This window comes from Syngnathus scovelli, chromosome 9, assembly GCF_024217435.2.
Source record: "Syngnathus scovelli strain Florida chromosome 9, RoL_Ssco_1.2, whole genome shotgun sequence".
Lineage (NCBI taxonomy): Eukaryota > Metazoa > Chordata > Actinopteri > Syngnathiformes > Syngnathidae > Syngnathus > Syngnathus scovelli.
The window spans coordinates 17,535,673-17,558,961 of record NC_090855.1 but is presented as its reverse complement, the minus strand read 5'-3'; the positions used below and the strand labels follow the sequence as shown (position 1 = coordinate 17,558,961).

General features: G+C 49.4%; 1 protein-coding gene and 1 long non-coding RNA gene across 7 annotated transcripts; both read left to right on the top strand.

Annotated features, from left to right (window-relative positions):
* The first annotated feature begins 973 nt into the window (after positions 1–973).
* On the top strand, positions 974–5,772 carry LOC137840650 (janus kinase and microtubule-interacting protein 3-like). 6 transcript variants are annotated; one of them, XM_068652074.1, is made up of 7 exons: positions 975–1,493; positions 1,554–1,672; positions 2,539–2,609; positions 2,746–2,850; positions 2,994–3,107; positions 4,996–5,057; positions 5,473–5,769. In XM_068652074.1, the coding sequence occupies exons 2-6, from the start codon at positions 1,573–1,575 to the stop codon at positions 5,020–5,022; spliced, it is 417 nt and encodes a 138-aa protein (XP_068508175.1). In that variant the 5' UTR covers positions 975–1,493; positions 1,554–1,572; the 3' UTR covers positions 5,023–5,057; positions 5,473–5,769. The 6 variants fall into 6 exon arrangements, 2 of the variants coding, with proteins under 2 accessions (XP_068508176.1, XP_068508175.1); XR_011087485.1 differs by having other exon boundaries at positions 974–1,672; positions 2,997–3,107; positions 4,993–5,057; positions 5,473–5,772; XM_068652075.1 differs by having other exon boundaries at positions 974–1,672; positions 2,997–3,107; positions 5,473–5,772.
* A 650-nt stretch (positions 5,773–6,422) lies between these two features.
* LOC125974898 (uncharacterized) lies at positions 6,423–20,951 on the top strand. Its single transcript, XR_007483776.2, has 6 exons — positions 6,423–6,717; positions 6,895–7,065; positions 7,211–7,288; positions 8,791–8,881; positions 20,550–20,579; positions 20,790–20,951. It is a non-coding gene; the product is annotated as an uncharacterized lncRNA (long non-coding RNA).
* The last annotated feature ends 2,338 nt before the right edge of the window (positions 20,952–23,289 follow it).

The window sequence follows — 23,289 nt, the reverse complement described above, 5'->3', positions numbered from 1 at the left end:
TGATGTTGTACGTTACGGTACCGATTGAAGTTGAGTCCGAAGCCAGTGGAAAACAGCGCTGCGTTTGTGCTCTCCAGGTACAAATGTTGTGATCTCTGACTGACGACCGGGCGAGACTCGAGTAAGAGATGTCCAAACGAGCTCCGGCAGGGCGGGTCAAGGCGGAGCGAACGGACGCCTTTCAGGCCGCCAATGACGAGCTGAGAGCCAAACTGATGGACGTCCAGTTAGAACTTCAGCAGGAGAAGAACAAGGTGAAAACCTCAACAGACAGACACTGCCTTCCTCCCTGCCTGCTTCCCTGCCTGCCTCCCTGCCTGCCTCCCTGCCTGCCTGCCTCCCTGCTTGCCTCCCTCCCGCCCGCCCTCCCTCCCTCCCTCCCTCCCTCCCTCCCTCCCAGTTTCCCCGATGTAGATTTGACATGCGTGTGCCATGACTGTGTCAGCCTACGTCAACAAATGCACCAAGGACGTCAGCACCACTAAGAATATCATCACCCGGGGCAACCAACGACCCTGGATGACTGAGGAGGTACGTCAAACGCTACGAGCGCGGAACTCTGCCTTCAAGTCTGGCGACAAGGAGACACTGAGGACAGCAAGAGCCAACTTGAACCGTGCCATCAGGGTAGCGAAGCGAGACCACAGTCGAAAAATTCAGGATCGTTTCCACGACGCCAACAACACCAGGAGTATGTGGCAAGGCATACGGGCGATTACAGACTACAACTCACCCTCCCCCCCCGGTGGGTGAAGTTGATGCTGACTTTCTAAATGGTCTAAATAACTTCTTTGGGAGGTTCGAGGCACTAAACGGCACTCCAGCAGTTAAAACTGTCCCCCATCAGGAAGAGGAGGTACTCTGCCTTGACTCCGCCGATGTGTTGAAGACCCTGAGGAGAGTCAACCTCCGTAAGGCCCCTGGCCCCGACAACATTCCTGGGCGTGTGTTCAGGGAATTTGCAAGTCAGCTGGCTGGGGTCATCACAGACATTTTTAACACCTCGCTGGGCCAAGCCACAGTGCCAGCGTGCTTTAAGACTGCCTCCATCATTCCGGTGCCGAAGAAACCTCAAATCACCTCATTTAATGATTACCGGCCTGTTGCACTGACTCCGGTCATGATGAAGTGCTTCGAAAGGCTGCTTAAAGATCACATCGTTTCCAGACTCCCCCCATTATTTGACCCGTTCCAGTTTGCCGACCGGCAAAACCGCTCCACAGATGTCTTTTTTTGGGAGCCAAAGCCACGATTCCGTTCAAACCGATGCAAAAGGAATGGATACGTTCTGGCCCGCGTGTTGTGCGTCTTTCGCATCCCGCACTTCATGCTTGCAGCTTAAGCGACTGAGAGAAACAGAAAGCCAGTTTCTGCCACTCCTGTACAAAAACAAACGCCTGAGCAGGAAGAATGAAGAACTCTCACTGGTGCTGTGTCGCCTTGAAAACAAAGTGCGCTTTGTCACCCAGGAGAACGAGGAGATGGCAAGCTTGGTAAGTCGACGCGGACAACGGCGGCGTGCCAACGGAGTCCACTGCATTTGTGTTCCACAGAGAAGGCCTAGTTCGCTCAATGACCTGGAGCGCGGTTGCGGCCAGCAGGACGGTGAAATGGAGTTCCTTCAAGTTGTGGAGCAGCGGCACATCATCGACGACTTGTCCAAGGTCTTCAGGCAGGTGACTCGGTGCACGTACGGCAGCGCCGCGCTCGCTCGCTGTCGCCAGGAAACCTTTTCCGTCCAAAGCTTGGCCGGCGGCCGCCATCCAAAAAATTGGCCCCTTAAATTCCGACCTTTCAAGCAGGAGCATTGTGCGCACGCGTTTGAACACGCTTTAGACTTGTTTTGCCGTTTTCAGCAGCTCAAAGCTCCCGTTTTGTCAGCGCCTTTGCCACTCGCTGTGCGCTGAAAACGACGGACTCGCCCGGCTGCTCAGCCCGTCAACCATGAGCCGCGAGCGCGACGTCATTGTCCGTAGGCAGCTAGTGGCAAAATGCACCCTGTTAGAGTTGCGCTCGCTCCAACTTATTTTGCAAGAACCACACGGGAGACAAGTAAGTTCTTTTGGACACCTGCAGGTGGAGAGTCCATCCGTTGTACGAATGAAGTCTGACTCTCGGCTCCTGCACGAGCATTTTTATTAAGAGAAACAGGGTGGGTGTAAGAGTGGATTGAATAGAGAAAGCCCTTGACCTCTAGTCAAAACATAGCAAGGGATGTTTTACGACTTTGTGTAGGAAGGGATAAGCGATAGGGATAAATAAGGGATAAATAATATTATTTATTACAGGTTGCAGTCAAAGTCAAAGCAACATAATCATACGATAAAGATAATCTGGAAAACCCTGACACACCCTGTAGTTGTCACTTTTGGAAAAGACGAGCGTCCTTCCAATCATCGCCGGTGACGGGTTTTTCAGGCTCTGGAGACAGGAGCTCATGTCAGAAATGTCATCGTGAGTCGCGTTTGTTTCTGCGCCGGAGCCGTTCGTTCCCTTTGCATCCAAAGAATCTCAAAGGCGGATTATTTGTGTCGACAGGAGAGAGATTTGCTGCTACGATACCGACGTCGAGAATCTCTGAGGAGGAACAAAGCGTGAGGTCCTGCAAGGTGAGTCTGTTTGTTTGCGGCTGCTTGGTGTTGCGCAAGATGAAATGGCCTTTTTCTCGCTATCGTTCCTCTCGTCGATTCATCGTGAGGTGTCGCTTCAGTTTGTTCAGAGAGATGTTTGCTTCCGCGCCCGCAGGTCATCGAAACATTTTACGGCTACGACGAAGACGTGTTGGTGGACTCGGACGGATCGTCCTTGTCTTTTCACACCGACAGAACCCCCGACACGGAACCCGAAGAGGTAGCCCGCCATTTCTGCCAGCGTATTGGCGCCAAACATTCCTCTTCAGCCTGGAATCGGACTCGTCTTTGCGTCGCGGGTGCTTTGTCGCCGGTCTGACTGATTCTGGTACTAGTGCTGTGTTGCATTGGTGTGTGCATGAGGAGGCGGAGCTTCGCTACCGCCAGCTGACGCAAGAATATCAAGCGCTGCAACGAGCCTACGCTCTGCTAGCCCAGACCAGCGGAGAGGACTACGACGCCGAGAAGGAGATCAAGGTGGCGCCCCTTACCGCAACCCCCGACCGGGTCGCAGCCTCCCCGTTCTCACCCAGCCTCGGGTGTTCTCTGGTCTGAAAGGAGGAGGAGGAGCCTCCCTCCTCCTCCTTTCAGACCAGAGAAAAGCTGATGGTAGTGTCAAACGCACCTCTTTCAATAAGGTGCCTCCGGCTTCCCGGTAACGGGTTTGTCTTAGCCGGGTTCGGAGATTCGTCCGTAATCTAACCACCCGAGTTAAATTAACTCCACCGGAATCAATCTAATTTCTGTACGACGCCAATCCCTCTCAAGTCACCCTAAGCTCGAGCCGAGTAACTCAATTCGAGGCAAGACTTCGAAGTGACCGCATCGTATTGATGGCTCCCCGCTAATGTTTGAAGTTCTTATTATGTTACGGATATTTTTAGATGTCTTTGTTAAGACCTCAGGGATTCGTTTGTATAGCGCACCCTAGCACTAGTTTTGCCGAAGTAAATGTTGATATGGGTCCGTTCTACTTGGTCGCTCAAGCAGCGAGCCGACCAACTTGTTTATTCGAAAGAGAATCGAATTAATAAAAGTGTGACAATAATAGCATTTAAGGAGAAAATTAATGCACTTTACGTTATTAATTCTAACTTCTTATATGTAGATCTAGCACTTAACTGTCGGAGTGCTTCACCCCACTTGATTGCTTTAAAAAGAATAACAACTTTCTTAAAACGAATAAAAATGTCTTACTCTATTTAGATTTGCCCAGTAATTAATTTGGAAGGCAAGTCTATTTTTCGATCGTGTCCTGTTTAACTTTTGACGCGGCCCGACAAAATTAAGAACTGGGCCGCGCCCGACGGACAATCGAAATACTTTTATCCTTCACCAACTCAAATGATCTATTTTAACCATCGTCGTTATTTTATTTAGAGGAAGTACATTTTCAAACGAATTCACTTCTGACGAAATTCACTCTTCCCTTAAATATCTACGAAAGTTATTTAATTCTCTAACATGTTCGGAGTTACTTTTTACGCGGCCCGTCAAAAGGGGAAACGGGCCTGCGCCCTTCAAATAATTAAATTACTTTCAGTTCTACACCAAACCGATAATCCGATTCAAACACTTCCGTTAATTTATTCAGACGAAGCAAACTTTCAAACGGATTGAAATTCACTCGTGTCTCAAATAACTACGAAAGTTATTCAATTCTCTAAAATTGTCTGATGTTACTTTTATTTATTACAGTCCTATGTTATACCATAATAACCCCCCGCACATTAATCAAATTGTCAAATCAACCCCGAACCATCGATTGTACATTCAGTACAAATCAGCGCACAACAAAGTAGATGAATATACACAACACATTTATTGAAGAAACATGAAATAGAATTACAAATCTTAATCACTCCAGAAACCGAACAATTTCACCCACTGATACCCGTGTTAATAAAATCATTCAATCCCAGAACAATTCGATTGCAAAACACAGTTCATGAAAGAGGGAATCAATTTTTAGCCAAGCAAAGAAATCAAGAAGTAAAAATCACATTTGTGCTTCTCCAAACAATTTATGTCACGCCACTATTCTCATAGTGACGGGTCCCTTGATCGAATTGACTAACAATATTGCTTTAAGCTGTTACAGAATACATTTTTAGCCAAGCAAAGAAATCAAAAAGTAAAAATCACATTTGTGCGTCCATGCGTGACTCACAATCCGACACCGTGTTCCTGTTTTATTTCTATTTTAACTTGCTTAGCTTATTTTGGCCCCTTTTTTGGTCTCATGTTTTGGTCTGGCGCCATCTTTTGGACAAATTTGGAATTTCAGCTCTGCCAATTTATTCCTGTGAACAATCCATATTTTACCATTTGCACCATCTCTTCCCCCCATGTTACATGACAGTAGAAATGGGTCACTATCAAAGCAGAGTAGCAGATCTGGAGTCAGCGCTGAAGCAACAAGGACAGGTAAGCTTATCAATGAGCACACCTTTTTCTCAGACAAAATAGCTACATTCTTCAGTCACTCATTCGTCTGGCATTACTGGACCGATACACTGCCAGCCGGTCTCAGACGTTGGCAGACGCTCCGATGCCGACGTATACCCCCCGCCACGGTGACAGAGGCACCGCGTCACACCGGCGCTCATCCAATCAGAAGGCAGGAAAGGCAAATTCACATGCAGGGCACTCTTGAACCAGAAGAGAGCGCCACAAAAAACGGTTGTTGCCCCAAAAGCGCACTAAAAAGGGTCAGAATAACAAGAGTCCCACCGGCCAGCCGGGGCCACCCGTCCATCCATTTCTTCAGGGGGGGAAAAAATTGGAGTCACCGGTGAGTACATTTTGCATTTAGCTCTGCTTTTCTGCTTCTGTCTTCAAGTGTGTGGCATCCTGCGACCAAAGATTCAGCCAACCCCAAAGCGGTTGACCTCAACGTCCCACCACCATTCCTACCAGAGCAGGTGACGTGATGCTTTGGACATCCTTCCGTCTCAGATGCCCAAAAGTACTCTTTGCCACATCTGCGGCAATACGGTGTCTTTTCAAATAAATCCAGCGTGGGCGGAACACGCACGTCTTCGGTTTTTCCCGCTTTGTTTGTGTGACAGCTGTTGTGAAAATTTTACACAAATAAAGTTGTATAGTACAGGTTTGGCCAAGCCGCAACTCCTGAACCGCATGCGGCTCTTTTATGTTCATATCAACATTTGTGTGTGTGTGTGTAGGTGTGTGTGTGTGTGTGTGTGGGGGGGGGGGGGGGGGATGCGTGCGTGTTGGCTTCACTTGAGTTCAATTTAGTATTTTCGTCAAAAGCGCATGTGGTGAAATTCCACAAAGTAGGATGGGCAAACACATTCCAGTAAACTATTAGTGTCAATTGGGCTCTCGAAATGGCAGGGAAAAGATGCACAGCAAAACGAAAATATGTAGATGAACACAGGACGTTTTTATCAGAGTGGGAAAGTTTCTATTTTTTGTTGAACGTGATGGCAAACCATTCTGCCTGATACGTCAGACCTCAGCGCATTTCAAAGATTCAAATCTTCAGCGCCATGCACTTCAGCTCACTCCATGCTAACATTGATCAGGCGTCGAACCCGCAACATCATGCTTAAGAGGTGGACATGCTAACCAGTGCGCCATTATGTCAACGCATAACAACTGTAAGAACTTCCGCCGGAATTCAAATCCGCGGGGAGAGTTGTTTAAAAGGGAGTGGGCAGAAGAATTATTTAATTTATTTAAATCTATTTGGAGTGTGCGCCATTATGTCAATGCATAACAACTGTAAGTCTACTAAACAAAACAGCGGTTGCTATATGACGTCTGCCACGTCGTGGTCACGTGACGCGGACGTGACGTCGACGCCTACTTTACATCCCACCGATCACAGGACCCCTCGGCTGCATAACCGCGCCCCCTTCCCAACCAATCGGATTTGCTATACGCGAAAACGACGCCAATGGGCGGGCTCTTCCGCCAGAATTTAAATCCGTGGGCGTGGCTCGCAACAGGAAGTAGGAAAATGGCGATGTTGACAAAGACACAGCGGATGGTAACATACGACTAACGAGAGAAATATTTTTATTTTCTGCTTGCAACTGGACCGTCCAGAGCGTACACGGTAAGTACAACTCATCGTTTTTAAAAAGAAGTACTTTTGTTGCCCTGAAAAGCGAGTGAGTGTGGCGTTTGGGGGGAACGTCGAATTTCGACGATTCTTTCTGGTCAACGGTTGTAAATGATTGCGTTGATTAAAAAAGAAAACTTGATGTAACTCTACTTTTAACTGCCGTTTCAGATAAGCGGGTATTACGTCGCAGTCATGTGCCGCGGATATGACGTAATTGGCTGAACTTCCACCAAAATTCAAATCTGTTGGCGCGATGGCCGTGAGCCACTGAGCAACGACGAATATCAACAGAAATATCTTTATTTTCTGCTTGCAACTGGACCGTCTACAGCGTACACGGTAAGTAACACTCATTGTGTTTAAAGAGATTTACGTTTGTAATATCAACGTGTAGCTGAGGCGCTAGCAGAAGTGTAGCCGCGTTGCGTTGTACGTGTGAATATTGGTCCAGGCGAAATGTTAATGTTTAATTTCATTCCTTTAGGTTCCACGGTGTTTGTTGGCTGCAAGTTTTCCACTGCAAGAAGAGGCTCGTATCATTGACCAGGAGCGAGCTACAACGGTGAGTAGCCATAACATTTATGTTAAACACTTCCTATTTCATGTCTAACAGTACTTGATTTAACAAATAACCATAAATAAATACAGTGTGGGCACTGAAGTTAACATATGTGATTATACTGCCTAATCTGTCACCGAGTATATTGTTGCAAAGTAATATAAGATCCAAAGTTGTAATTCAGAATAGTTTTCAAAAGAAGGCCATTAGAATTATATACAAGTCTGATTACCCTGAACATAACAACAAGCTATTAATTAAATCACAAATTCTTCAATTCAAAGATTTGGTAGATTATCAGAATAATAATGTCTAACAGTAATTGATTTAACACATCACGATAAGTTAACATATGTGATTATACTGCCTAATCTGTTACAGAGTATGTTGTTGCCAAGTAATGTAGAATAGATCCAAAGTAGTAATCCAGAATAGTTTTGAAAAGGCCATTAGAATAATAAACAAATCTGATTACCTTGAACATAATAGTTAAGTGTTGAATATGTCCTATGAAGTCAAAATTTGGCACCATCATGTGGTGAAATTTGGATTTGCATCACATCCAATTTTGCCTGGGAACAAACAGATTAAATAAATCTTAGACTTAAATAAGCCACTCCTTCTCAAACAAGTAAACTCTGCCCATTTTGCGCAGTAGATGTTCTGTTAATATCTAGTATTTATACAAAGTCATAATTTAAATTGCTTTTAACCTTCATTCATCGCTTCAACCAACATTACTCGCTCTTATTACCAACTTGTATCGATTTAACTGAGCGTTTAATACTTCCTATCAGGTCTCAAGTCAAGATTTGGCAAAATACAATTTCAGCAAATCCAATTTTGCCAGGCAACAAAAAGAGATTAAATAAACTAAATAAGTCTTCTTCCCATTAAATAAATCAGAAAAGTCTGTCTTGCAATCAGTCCTCTTCAAACAAGTAAAGTCTGCCCGTTTTGTGCCGTAGATTTTGTGTCTATGCCTAGTATTTATACAAAATCATAATTTAAACGACTTCATTCCTTCATTCACTTTGGAAATTTGGAATTGCAGCAAATCGAATTTTGCCAGGGAACAAAAATAGATCAATTAAACTAAATAAGTCTTCTTCCCATTAAATAAATTAAAAAAGTCTGTCTTGTAACCAGTCCTTTTCAAACAAGTAAAGTCTGCCCATTTTGTGCCGTAGATTTTGTGTTTATGCCTAGTATTTATACAAAATCATAATTTAAAGGATTTCATTCCTTCATTCACTTTGGAAATTTGGAATTGCAGCACATCAAATTTTGCCTGGGAAGAAAAGTAGATTAAATAAATTTAATAAGTCTTACTACTTCCCAATAAATAAATTAAATACGTCTTACTTGTTCCCACTCCTTTTCAAAAAAGTAGTTTAAAACGAGGGCCCTTCACTCAACCTTTAACCTCAACACCGCACGTCACATTGTGTTGTATCTGTGAATGTTGGTTGTGGCCAAATGATAGTTTTCTTTCATTCGTTTAGGTTCCACGGTGTTTGTTGGCTATATGTTTTCCACTGTCAGAAGGATGAAAATACAAAGTACAACGCTTGGACGTGGGCGACGACGTCACCGGTGAGTCCTTCCTTCCTATTTATTTACCTTCTAGGTGCTAGGTGCCGCACTGAACAACATTATGCCGCACTGAACAACACCATGCCGCACTGAACAACACCATGCCGCACTGAACAACATTATGCCGCACTGAACACCATGCCGCACTGAACAACACCATCCCGCACTGAACAACACCATCCCGCACTGAACAACACCATCCCGCACTGAACAACACCATGCCGCACTGAACAACACCATGCCGCACTGAACAACACCATGCCGCACTGAACAACACCATGCCGCACTGAACAACACCATGCCGCACTGAACAACACCATGTCGCACTGAACAACACCATCCCGCACTGAACAACACCATCCCGCACTGAACAACATTATGCCGCACTGAACAACATTATGCCGCACTGAACAACATTATGCCGCACTGAACAACATTATGCCGCACTGAACAACATTATGCCGCACTGAACAACATTACGCCGCACTGAACAACACCATGCCGCACTTAACAACACCATGCCGCACTGAACAACACCATGCCGCACTGAACAACACCATTCCGCACTGAACAACACCATGCCGCACTGAACAACACCATGCCGCACTGAACAACACCATGCCGCATTGAACAACACCATGCCGCACTGAACAACACCATGCCGCACTAAACAACACCATGCCGCACTGAACAACACCATGCCGCACTGAACAGCACCATGCCGCACTGAACAACACCATGCCGCACTGAACAACACCATGCCGCACTGAACAACACCATGCCCCACTGAACAACATTACGCCGCACTGAACAACATTACGCCGCACTGAACAACATTACGCCGCACTGAACAACACCATGCCGCACTTAACAACACCATGCCGCACTGAACAACACCATGCCGCACTGAACAACACCATTCCGCACTGAACAACACCATGCTGCACTGAACAACACGACGCCGCACTGAACAACACCATGCCGCACTGAACAACACCATGCCGCACTGAACAACACCATGCCGCACTGAACAACACCATGCCGCACTGAACAACACCATGCCGCACTGAACAACACCATGCCGCACTGAACAACACCATGCCGCACTGAACAACACCATGCCGCACTGAACAACACCATGCCGCACTGAACAACACCATGCCGCACTGAACAACACCATGCCGCACTGAACAACACCATGCCACACTGAACAACACCATGCCGCACTGAACAACACCATGCCGCACTGAACAACACCATGCCGCACTGAACAACACCATCCCGCACTGAACAACACCATCCCGCACTGAACAACACCATGCCGCACTGAACAACACCATGCCGCACTGAACAACACCATGCCGCACTGAACAACACCATGCCAAACTGAACAACACCATCCCGCACTGAACAACACCATCCCGCACTGAACAACACCATCACGCACTGAACAACACCATGCCGCACTGAACAACACCATGCCGCACTGAACTACACCATGCCGCACTGAACTACACCATGCCGCACTGAACAACACCATGCCGCACTGAACAACACAATGCCGCACTGAACAACACCATGCCGCACTGAACAACACCATGCCGCACTGAACAACACCATTCCGCACTGAACAACACCATTCCGCACTGAACAACACCATGCCGCACTGAACAACACCATGCCGCACTGAACAACACCATGCCGCACTGAACAACACCATGCCGCACTGAACAACACCATCCCGCACTGAACAACACCATGCCGCACTGAACAACATTATGCCCCACTGAACAACACCATGCCGCACTGAACAACACCATGCCCCACTGAACAACATTACGCCACACTGAACAACACCATGCCGCACTGAACAACACCATGCCGCACTGAACAACACCATGCCGCACTGAACAACACCATGCCGCACTGAACAACACCATTCCGCACTGAACAACACCATGCTGCACTGAACAACACGACGCCGCACTGAACAACACCATGCCGCACTGAACAACACCATGCCGCACTGAACAACACCATGCCGCACTGAACAACACCATGCCGCACTGAACAACACCATGCCGCACTGAACAACACCATGCCGCACTGAACAACACCATGCCGCACTGAACAACACCATGCCGCACTGAACAACACCATGCCGCACTGAACAACACCATGCCGCACTGAACAACACCATGCCGCACTGAACAACACCATGCCGCACTGAACAACACCATGCAGCACTGAACAACATTATACCGCACTGAACAACATTATGCCGCACTGAACAACATTATGCCGCACTGAACAACACCATGCCGCACTGAACAACATTATGCCGCACTGAACAACACCATCCCGCACTGAACAACACCATCCCGCACTGAACAACACCATGCTGCACTGAACAACACCATGCCGCACTGAACAACACCATGCCGCACTGAACAACACCATGCCGCACTGAACAACACCATCCCGCACTGAACAACACCATGCCGCACTGAACAACACCATGCCGCACTGAACAAAACCATGCCGCACTGAACAAAACCATGCCGCACTGAACAACACCATCCCGCACTGAACAACATTATGCCGCACTGAACAACATTATGCCGCACTGAACAACATTATGCCGCACTGAACAACATTATGCCGCACTGAAAAACACCATGCCGCACTGAACAACACCATGCCGCACTGAACAACACCATGCCGCACTGAACAACACCATGCCGCACTGAACAACACCATGCCGCACTGAACAACACCATGCCGCACTGAACAACACCATGCCGCACTGAACAGCACCATGCCGCACTGAACAGCACCATGCCGCACTGAACAACACCATGCCGCACTGAACAACACCATGCCGCACTGAACAACACCATGCCGCACTGAACAACACCATGCCCCACTGAACAACATTACGCCGCACTGAACAACACCATGCCGCACTTAACACCATGCCGCACTGAACAACACCATGCCGCACTGAACAACACCATTCCGCACTGAACACCATGCTGCACTGAACAACACGATGCCGCACTAAACAACACCATGCCGCACTGAACAACACCATGCCGCACTGAACAACACCATGCCGCACTGAACAACACCATGCCGCACTGAACAACACCATGCCGCACTGAACAACACCATCCCGCACTGAACAACACCATCCCGCACTGAACAACACCATCCCGCACTGAACAACACCATGCCGCACTGAACAACACCATGCCGCACTGAACAACACCATGCCGAACAACACCATGCCGCACTGAACAACACCATGCCGCACTGAACAACACCATCCCGCACTGAACAACACCATCCCGCACTGAACAACACCATCCCGCACTGAACAACACCATGCCGCACTGAACAACACCATGCCGCACTGAACAACACCATCCCGCACTGAACAACACCATGCGGCACTGAACAACACCATCCCGCACTGAACAACACCATCCCGCACTGAACAACACCATCCCGCACTGAACAACACCATGCGGCACTGAACAACACCATGCGGCACTGAACAACACCATGCCGCACTGAACAACACCATGCCGCACTGAACAACACCATGCCGCACTGAACAACACCATGCCGCACTGAACTACACCATGCCGCACTGAACTACACCATGCCGCACTGAACAACACCATGCCGCACTGAACAACACCATGCCGCACTGAACAACACAATGCCGCACTGAACAACACCATGCCGCACTGAACAACACCATGCCGCACTGAACAACACCATGCCGCACTGAACAACACCATCCCGCACTGAACAACACCATGCCGCACTGAACAACATTATGCCCCACTGAACAACAATATACCGCACTGAACAACATTATGCCGCACTGAACAACATTATGCCGCACTGAACAACACCATGCCGCACTGAACAACATTATGCCGCACTGAACAACATTATGCCGCACTGAACACCATGCCGCACTGAACAACACCATCCCGCACTGAACAACACCATGCCGCACTGAACAACACCATGCCGCACTGAACAACACCATGCTGCACTGAACAACACTATGCCGCACTGAACAACACCATGCCGCACTGAACAACACCATCCCGCACTGAACAACACCATGCCGCACTGAACAACATTATGCCGCACTGAACAACATTATGCCGCACTGAACAACATTATGCCGCACTGAACAACATTATGCCGCACTGAACAACATTATGCCGCACTGAACAACATCATGTCGCACTGAACAACACCATGCCACACTGAACAACACCATGCCGCACTGAACAACACCATGCCCCACTGAACAACATTACGCCACACTGAACAATATTACGCCGCACTGACCAACACCATGCCGCACTGAACAACACCATGCCGCACTGAACAACACCATGCCGCACTGAACAACACCATGCCGCACTGAACAACACCATGCCGCACTGAACAACACCATCCCGCACTGAACAACACCATGCCGCACTGAACAACACCATGCCGCACTGAACAACACCATGCCGCACTGAATAACACCATGCCGCAGTGAACAACACCATGCCGCACTGAACAACAACATGCCGCACCGAACAACAACATGCCGCACTGAACAACACGCCGCCGCACTGAACAACACTACGCCGCACAGAACAACACGACGCCGCACAGAATAACACAATACCGCACAGAACAACACCATGCCGCACAAACAGTTTTAGATAATATTACGTCGCAGTCATGCGACGCGGACATGACGTCAATAGGCGGAACTCACGGCAAAATTATAATCCGTGGGCGTGGCTTGCAACAGGAAGTAGGAAAGCGGCAATGCTGGCAAACAAGACACAGCGGTTAGTAACACGACGACTAACAAGACAAATATTTTTGTTTTCAGCTTGCAACTTGACCGTCTAGAGCGTACAAGGTAATTACAACTCATTGTTTTGAAAAATATGTTTTTTTTTGTAGCCCTGAAAAGCGAGGGAGTGTGGCATTTGGGAGGAACGTCGAACTCGGCGTCTGCTTCCAGCCACAGACGCCAAATTTCGACGATTATTTCGACTGGTCAACGCACTGAACAGCACCATGCCGCACTGAACAACACCATGCCGCACTGAACAACACCATGCCGCACTGAACAACACCATGCCCCACTGAACAACATTACGCCGCACTGAACAACATTACGCCGCACTGAACAACACCATGCCGCACTGAACAACACCATGCCGCACTGAACAACACCATGCCGCACTGAACAGCACCATGCCGCACTGAACAGCACCATGCCGCACTGAACAACACCATGCCGCACTGAACAACACCATGCCGCACTGAACAACACCATGCCGCACTGAACAACACCATGCCCCACTGAACAACATTACGCCGCACTGAACAACACCATGCCGCACTTAACAACACCATGCCGCACTGAACAACACCATGCCGCACTGAAAAACACCATTCCGCACTGAACACCATGCTGCACTGAACAACACGACGCCGCACTAAACAACACCATGCCGCACTGAACAACACCATGCCGCACTGAACAACATTATGCCGCACTGAACAACACCATGCCGCACTGAACAACACCATGCCGCACTGAACAACACCATCCCGCACTGAACAACACCATCCCGCACTGAACAACACCATGCCGCACTGAACAACACCATCCCGCACTGAACAACACCATGCCGCACTGAACAACACCATGCCGCACTGAACAACACCATCCCGCACTGAACAACACCATGCGGCACTGAACAACACCATCCCGCACTGAACAACACCATCCCGCACTGAACAACACCATCCCGCACTGAACAACACCATGCGGCACTGAACAACACCATGCGGCACTGAACAACACCATGCCGCACTGAACAACACCATGCCGCACTGAACAACACCATGCCGCACTGAACTACACCATGCCGCACTGAACTACACCATGCCGCACTGAACAACACCATGCCGCACTGAACAACACCATGCCGCACTGAACAACACAATGCCGCACTGAACAACACCATGCCGCACTGAACAACACCATGCCGCACTGAACAACACCATGCCGCACTGAACAACACCATCCCGCACTGAACAACACCATGCCGCACTGAACAACATTATGCCCCACTGAACAACAATATACCGCACTGAACAACATTATGCCGCACTGAACAACATTATGCCGCACTGAACAACACCATGCCGCACTGAACAACATTATGCCGCACTGAACAACATTATGCCGCACTGAACACCATGCCGCACTGAACAACACCATCCCGCACTGAACAACACCATGCCGCACTGAACAACACCATGCCGCACTGAACAACACCATGCTGCACTGAACAACACTATGCCGCACTGAACAACACCATGCCGCACTGAACAACACCATCCCGCACTGAACAACACCATGCCGCACTGAACAACATTATGCCGCACTGAACAACATTATGCCGCACTGAACAACATTATGCCGCACTGAACAACATTATGCCGCACTGAACAACATTATGCCGCACTGAACAACATCATGTCGCACTGAACAACACCATGCCGCACTGAACAACACCATGCCGCACTGAACAACACCATGCCCCACTGAACAACATTACGCCACACTGAACAATATTACGCCGCACTGACCAACACCATGCCGCACTGAACAACACCATGCCGCACTGAACAACACCATGCCGCACTGAACAACACCATGCCGCACTGAACAACACCATGCCGCACTGAACAACACCATCCCGCACTGAACAACACCATGCCGCACTGAACAACACCATGCCGCACTGAACAACACCATGCCGCACTGAATAACACCATGCCGCAGTGAACAACACCATGCCGCACTGAACAACAACATGCCGCACCGAACAACAACATGCCGCACTGAACAACACGCCGCCGCACTGAACAACACTACGCCGCACAGAACAACACGACGCCGCACAGAATAACACAATACCGCACAGAACAACACCATGCCGCACAAACAGTTTTAGATAATATTACGTCGCAGTCATGCGACGCGGACATGACGTCAATAGGCGGAACTCACGGCAAAATTATAATCCGTGGGCGTGGCTTGCAACAGGAAGTAGGAAAGCGGCAATGCTGGCAAACAAGACACAGCGGTTAGTAACACGACGACTAACAAGACAAATATTTTTGTTTTCAGCTTGCAACTTGACCGTCTAGAGCGTACAAGGTAATTACAACTCATTGTTTTGAAAAATATGTTTTTTTTTGTAGCCCTGAAAAGCGAGGGAGTGTGGCATTTGGGAGGAACGTCGAACTCGGCGTCTGCTTCCAGCCACAGACGCCAAATTTCGACGATTATTTCGACTGGTCAACGCACTGAACAGCACCATGCCGCACTGAACAACACCATGCCGCACTGAACAACACCATGCCGCACTGAACAACACCATGCCCCACTGAACAACATTACGCCGCACTGAACAACATTACGCCGCACTGAACAACACCATGCCGCACTGAACAACACCATGCCGCACTGAACAACACCATGCCGCACTGAACAGCACCATGCCGCACTGAACAGCACCATGCCGCACTGAACAACACCATGCCGCACTGAACAACACCATGCCGCACTGAACAACACCATGCCGCACTGAACAACACCATGCCCCACTGAACAACATTACGCCGCACTGAACAACACCATGCCGCACTTAACAACACCATGCCGCACTGAACAACACCATGCCGCACTGAAAAACACCATTCCGCACTGAACACCATGCTGCACTGAACAACACGACGCCGCACTAAACAACACCATGCCGCACTGAACAACACCATGCCGCACTGAACAACATTATGCCGCACTGAACAACACCATGCCGCACTGAACAACACCATGCCGCACTGAACAACACCATCCCGCACTGAACAACACCATCCCGCACTGAACACCATCCCGCACTGAACAACACCATGCCGCACTGAACAACACCATGCCGCACTGAACAACACCATGCCGCACTGAACAACACCATGCCGCACTGAACAACACCATGCCGCACTGAACAACACCATGCCGCACTGAACAACACCATCCCGCACTGAACAACACCATCCCGCACTGAACAACACCATCCCGCACTGAACAACACCATCCCGCACTGAACAACACCATGCCGCACTGAACAACACCATGCCGCACTGAACAACACCATGCCGCACTGAACAACACCATGCCGCACTGAACAACACCATGCCGCACTGAACAACACCATGCCGCACTGAACAACACCATGCCGCACTGAACAACACCATCCCGCACTGAACAACATTATGCCGCACTGAACAACATTATGCCGCACTGAACAACATCATGCCGCACTGAACAACATCATGTCGCACTGAACAACACCATGCCGCACTGAACAACACCATGCCGCACTGAACAACACCATCCCGCACTGAACAACACCATGCCGCACTGAACTACACCATGCCGCACTGAACAACACCATGCAGGACTGAACTACACCATGCCGCACTGAACAACACCATGCCGCACTGAACAACACCATGCCGCACTGAACAACACCATGCCGCATTGAACAACACCATGCCGCACTGAACAACACCATGCCGCACTGAACAACACCATGCCGCACTGAACAACACCATGCCGCACTGAACAACACCATGCCGCACTGAACAACACCATGCCGCACTGAACACCATGCCGCACTGAACAACACCATGCAGCACTGAACAACATTATACCGCACTGAACAACATTATGCCGCACTGAACAACATTATGCCGCACTGAACAACACCATGCCGCACTGAACAACATTATGCCGCACTGAACAACATTATGCCGCACTGAACAACACCATCCCGCACTGAACAACATTATGCCGCACTGAACAACACCATGCCGCACTGAACAACACCATGCCGCACTGAACAACACCATGCCGCACTGAACAACACCATGCCGCACTGAACAACACCATGCCGCACTGAACAAAACCATGCCGCACTGAACAACACCATCCCGCACTGAACAACATTATGCCGCACTGAACAACATTATGCCGCACTGAACAACATTATGCCGCACTGAACAACATTATGCCGCACTGAAAAACACCATGCCGCACTGAACAACACCATGCCGCACTGAACAACACCATGCCGCACTGAACAACACCATGCCGCACTGAACAACACCATGCCGCACTGAACAACACCATGCCGCACTGAACAACACCATGCCGCACTGAACAACACCATGCCGCACTGAACAGCACCATGCCGCACTGAACAGCACCATGCCGCACTGAACAACACCATGCCGCACTGAACAACACCATGCCGCACTGAACAACACCATGCCGCACTGAACAACACCATGCCCCACTGAACAACATTACGCCGCACTGAACAACACCATGCCGCACTTAACAACACCATGCCGCACTGAACAACACCATGCCGCACTGAAAAACACCATTCCGCACTGAACACCATGCTGCACTGAACAACACGACGCCGCACTAAACAACACCATGCCGCACTGAACAACACCATGCCGCACTGAACAACATTATGCCGCACTGAACAACACCATGCCGCACTGAACAACACCATGCCGCACTGAACAACACCATCCCGCACTGAACAACACCATCCCGCACTGAACACCATCCCGCACTGAACAACACCATGCCGCACTGAACAACACCATGCCGCACTGAACAACACCATGCCGAACAACACCATGCCGCACTGAACAACACCATGCCGCACTGAACAACACCATCCCGCACTGAACAACACCATCCCGCACTGAACAACACCATCCCGCACTGAACAACACCATGCCGCACTGAACAACACCATGCCGCACTGAACAACACCATCCCGCACTGAACAACACCATCCCGCACTGAACAACACCATCCCGCACTGAACAACACCATCCCGCACTGAACAACACCATGCGGCACTGAACAACACCATGCGGCACTGAACAACACCATGCCGCACTGAACAACACCATGCCAAACTGAACAACACCATCCCGCACTGAACAACACCATCCCGCACTGAACAACACCATCACGCACTGAACAACACCATGCCGCACTGAACAACACCATGCCGCACTGAACTACACCATGCCGCACTGAACTACACCATGCCGCACTGAACAACACCATGCCGCACTGAACAACACAATGCCGCACTGAACAACACCATGCCGCACTGAACAACACCATGCCGCACTGAACAACACCATTCCGCACTGAACAACACCATGCCGCACTGAACAACACCATGCCGCACTGAACTACACCATGCCGCACTGAACTACACCATGCCGCACTGAACAACACAATGCCGCACTGAACAACACAATGCCGCACTGAACAACACCATGCCGCACTGAACAACACCATGCCGCACTGAACAACACCATGCCGCACTGAATAACACCATCCCGCACTGAACAACACCATGCCGCACTGAACAACATTATGCCCCACTGAACAACAATATACCGCACTGAACAACATTATGCCGCACTGAACAACATTATGCCGCACTGAACAACACCATGCCGCACTGAACAACATTATGCCGCACTGAACAACATTATGCCGCACTGAACACCATGCCGCACTGAACAACACCATCCCGCACTGAACAACACCATGCCGCACTGAACAACACCATGCCGCACTGAACAACACCATGCCGCACTGAACAACACTATGCCGCACTGAACAACACCATGCCGCACTGAACAACACCATCCCGCACTGAACAACACCATGCCGCACTGAACAACATTATGCCGCACTGAACAACATTATGCCGCACTGAACAACATTATGCCGCACTGAACAACATTATGCCGCACTGAACAACATTATGCCGCACTGAACAACATCATGTCGCACTGAACAACACCATGCCGCACTGAACAACACCATGCCGCACTGAACAACACCATGCCCCACTGAACAACATTACGCCGCACTGAACAATATTACGCCGCACTGAACAACACCATGCCGCACTGAACAACACCATGCCGCACTGAACAACACCATGCCGCACTGAACAACACCATGCCGCACTGAACAACACCATGCCGCACTGAACAACACCATCCCGCACTGAACAACACCATGCCGCACTGAACAACACCATGCCGCACTGAACAACACCATGCCGCACTGAATAACACCATGCCGCAGTGAACAACACCATGCCGCACTGAACAACAACATGCCGCACCGAACAACAACATGCCGCACTGAACAACACGCCGCCGCACTGAACAACACTACGCCGCACAGAACAACACGACGCCGCACAGAATAACACAATACCGCACAGAACAACACCATGCCGCACAAACAGTTTTAGATAATATTACGTCGCAGTCATGCGACGCGGACATGACGTCAATAGGCGGAACTCACGGCAAAATTATAATCCGTGGGCGTGGCTTGCAACAGGAAGTAGGAAAGCGGCAATGCTGGCAAACAAGACACAGCGGTTAGTAACACGACGACTAACAAGACAAATATTTTTGTTTTCAGCTTGCAACTTGACCGTCTAGAGCGTACAAGGTAATTACAACTCATTGTTTTGAAAAATATGGTTTTTTTTGTAGCCCTGAAAAGCGAGGGAGTGTGGCATTTGGGAGGAACGTCGAACTCGGCGTCTGCTTCCAGCCACAGACGCCAAATTTCGACGATTATTTCGACTGGTCAACGTTTGTAAATTATTGCGTTGATTAAAAACTTTATTTAACTCTACTCTTAACTTTGCCGTTTCAGATATGCGGGTATTACACCGCGGAAATGACGTCAATAGGCTGAACTCTCCCCAAAATTCAAATCTGTGGGCGCAATGGCCTTGAGCGAGACAACGGATACAAACACGACGATTATCAACAGAAATATCTTTATTTTCTGCTTGCAAGTGGACCGTCTAGAGCGTACACGGTAAGTACAACTCATTGTGTTTAAAAAGATTTACGTTTGTGTAGTTTGCGTTGCGTTGTATCTGTGAATGTTGGTTGAGGCTAAATGTTAATGTTTAATTTCCTTCCTTTAGGTTCCACGGTGTTTGTTGGCTGTATGTTTTCCACTGCAAGAAGAAGCTCGTATCATTGACCAGCAGGAGCTACAATGGTGAGTACCCCTTTCGTCGTCCATTTATGTTAAACACTTCCTATTTCATGTCTAACAGTACTCGATTTAACAAATAACCATAAATAAATACAGTGTGGGCAGTCAAGTTAACATATGTGATTATCCTGCCTAATATGTTTATCACAAATATGTCACTAATATGTTTATTTGTTTATCACAACACCTTTGGACCTTCAGCAATCGATTATTTCCCTTCATCTACATAGAGACAGAACGATGGTGTCTTAAACATCTCATTCATTTCACCAAATAACTTCACGCAGGTGGATAACGGCCGTCTCGGTCACGCTATGTTGCGTGATGCAGTTTTGAAGAACCAAATGCATTTATTCAATGAATAAGTCAAGCTAGATCTATGTTTATGATGTTGTACGTTACGGTACCGATTGAAGTTGAGTCCGAAGCCAGTGGAAAACAGCGCTGCGTTTGTGCTCTCCAGGTACAAATGTTGTGATCTCTGACTGACGACCGGGCGAGACTCGAGTAAGAGATGTCCAAACGAGCTCCGGCAGGGCGGGTCAAGGCGGAGCGAACGGACGCCTTTCAGGCCGCCAATGACGAGCTGAGAGCCAAACTGATGGACGTCCAGTTAGAACTTCAGCAGGAGAAGAACAAGGTGAAAACCTCAACAGACAGACACTGCCTTCCTCCCTGCCTGCTTCCCTGCCTGCCTCCCTGCCTGCCTCCCTGCCTGCCTCCCTGCCTGCCTCCCTGCCTGCCTGCCTCCCTGCTTGCCTCCCTCCCGCCCTCCCTCCCTCCCTCCCTCCCTCCCTCCCTCCCTCCCAGTTTCCCCGATGTAGATTTGACATGCGTGTGCCATGACTGTGTCAGCCTACGTCAACAAATGCACCGAGGACGTCAGCACCACTAAGAATATCATCACCCGGGGCAACCAACGACCCTGGATGACTGAGGAGGTACGTCAAACGCTACGAGCGCGGAACTCTGCCTTCAAGTCTGGCGACAAGGAGACACTGAGGACAGCGAGAGCCAACTTGAACCGTGCCATCAGGGTAGCGAAGCGAGACCACAGTCGAAAAATTCAGGATCGTTTCCACGACGCCAACAACACCAGGAGTATGTGGCAAGGCATACGGGCGATTACAGACTACAACTCACCCTCCCCCCCCCCCGGTGGGTGAAGTTGATGCTGACTTTCTAAATGGTCTAAATAACTTCTTTGGGAGGTTCGAGGCACTAAACGGCACTCCAGCAGTTAAAACTGTCCCCCATCAGGAAGAGGAGGTACTCTGCCTTGACTCCGCCGATGTGTTGAAGACCCTGAGGAGAGTCAACCCCCGTAAGGCCCCTGGCCCCGACAACATTCCTGGGCGTGTGTTCAGGGAATGTGCAAGTCAGCTGGCTGGGGTCATCACAGACATTTTTAACACCTCGCTGGGCCAAGCCACAGTGCCAGCGTGCTTTAAGACTGCCTCCATCATTCCGGTGCCAAAGAAACCTCAAATCACCTCATTTAATGATTACCGGCCTGTTGCACTGACTCCGGTCATGATGAAGTGCTTCGAAAGGCTGCTTAAAGATCACATCGTTTCCAGACTCCCCCCATTATTTGACCCGTTCCAGTTTGCCGACCGGCAAAACCGCTCCACTCAGGACGCCATCTCCTCCGTTCTTCACCTGAGCCTGGCTCACCTGGAGGAGAAGAACACCCATGTTCGGATGCTGTTCCTGGACTTCAGCTCAGCGTTTAACACCATCATCCCACAGCATCTAGTAGGAAAATTGGAACACCTGGGCTTCAACACCCCCCTTCGCAACTGGCTGCTAGACTTCCTCACCAACAGACCTCAGTCAGTCCGGGTCGGACAGAACACCTCTGATGTCATCACCCTCAGCACAGGCTCCCCTCAGGGCTGCGTCCTGAGCCCCCTGCTGTTCACCCTGATGCCACACGACTGCGTCCCCAGGTTCACCACCAATCACATCGTGAAGTTCGCAGACGACACAACGGTGGTGGGGCTCATCAGAGACAACAACGACCTGGACTACAGAGAGGAGGTGGAGCAGCTGGTGGGCTGGTGCAGAGACAACAGCCTGATCCTGAATGTGGAGAAGATGAAGGAGATCATCGTCGACTTCAGGAAAAACCAGCCTCACCACG

What these genes read in the sequence shown, in the direction of transcription:
- LOC137840650 (XM_068652074.1), top strand. Translation starts at nt 1,573, where the DNA reads ATGACCTGGAGCGCGGTTGCGGCCAGCAGGACGGTGAAATGGAGTTCC. An exon ending in GACTTGTCCAAGGTCTTCAG is followed by an intron (nt 1,673 to 2,538) that starts GCAGGTGACTCG and finishes TTGTGTCGACAG; the next exon opens with GAGAGAGATTTGCTGCTACG. An exon ending in ACGCCGAGAAGGAGATCAAG is followed by an intron (nt 3,108 to 4,995) that starts GTGGCGCCCCTT and finishes ACATGACAGTAG; the next exon opens with AAATGGGTCACTATCAAAGC.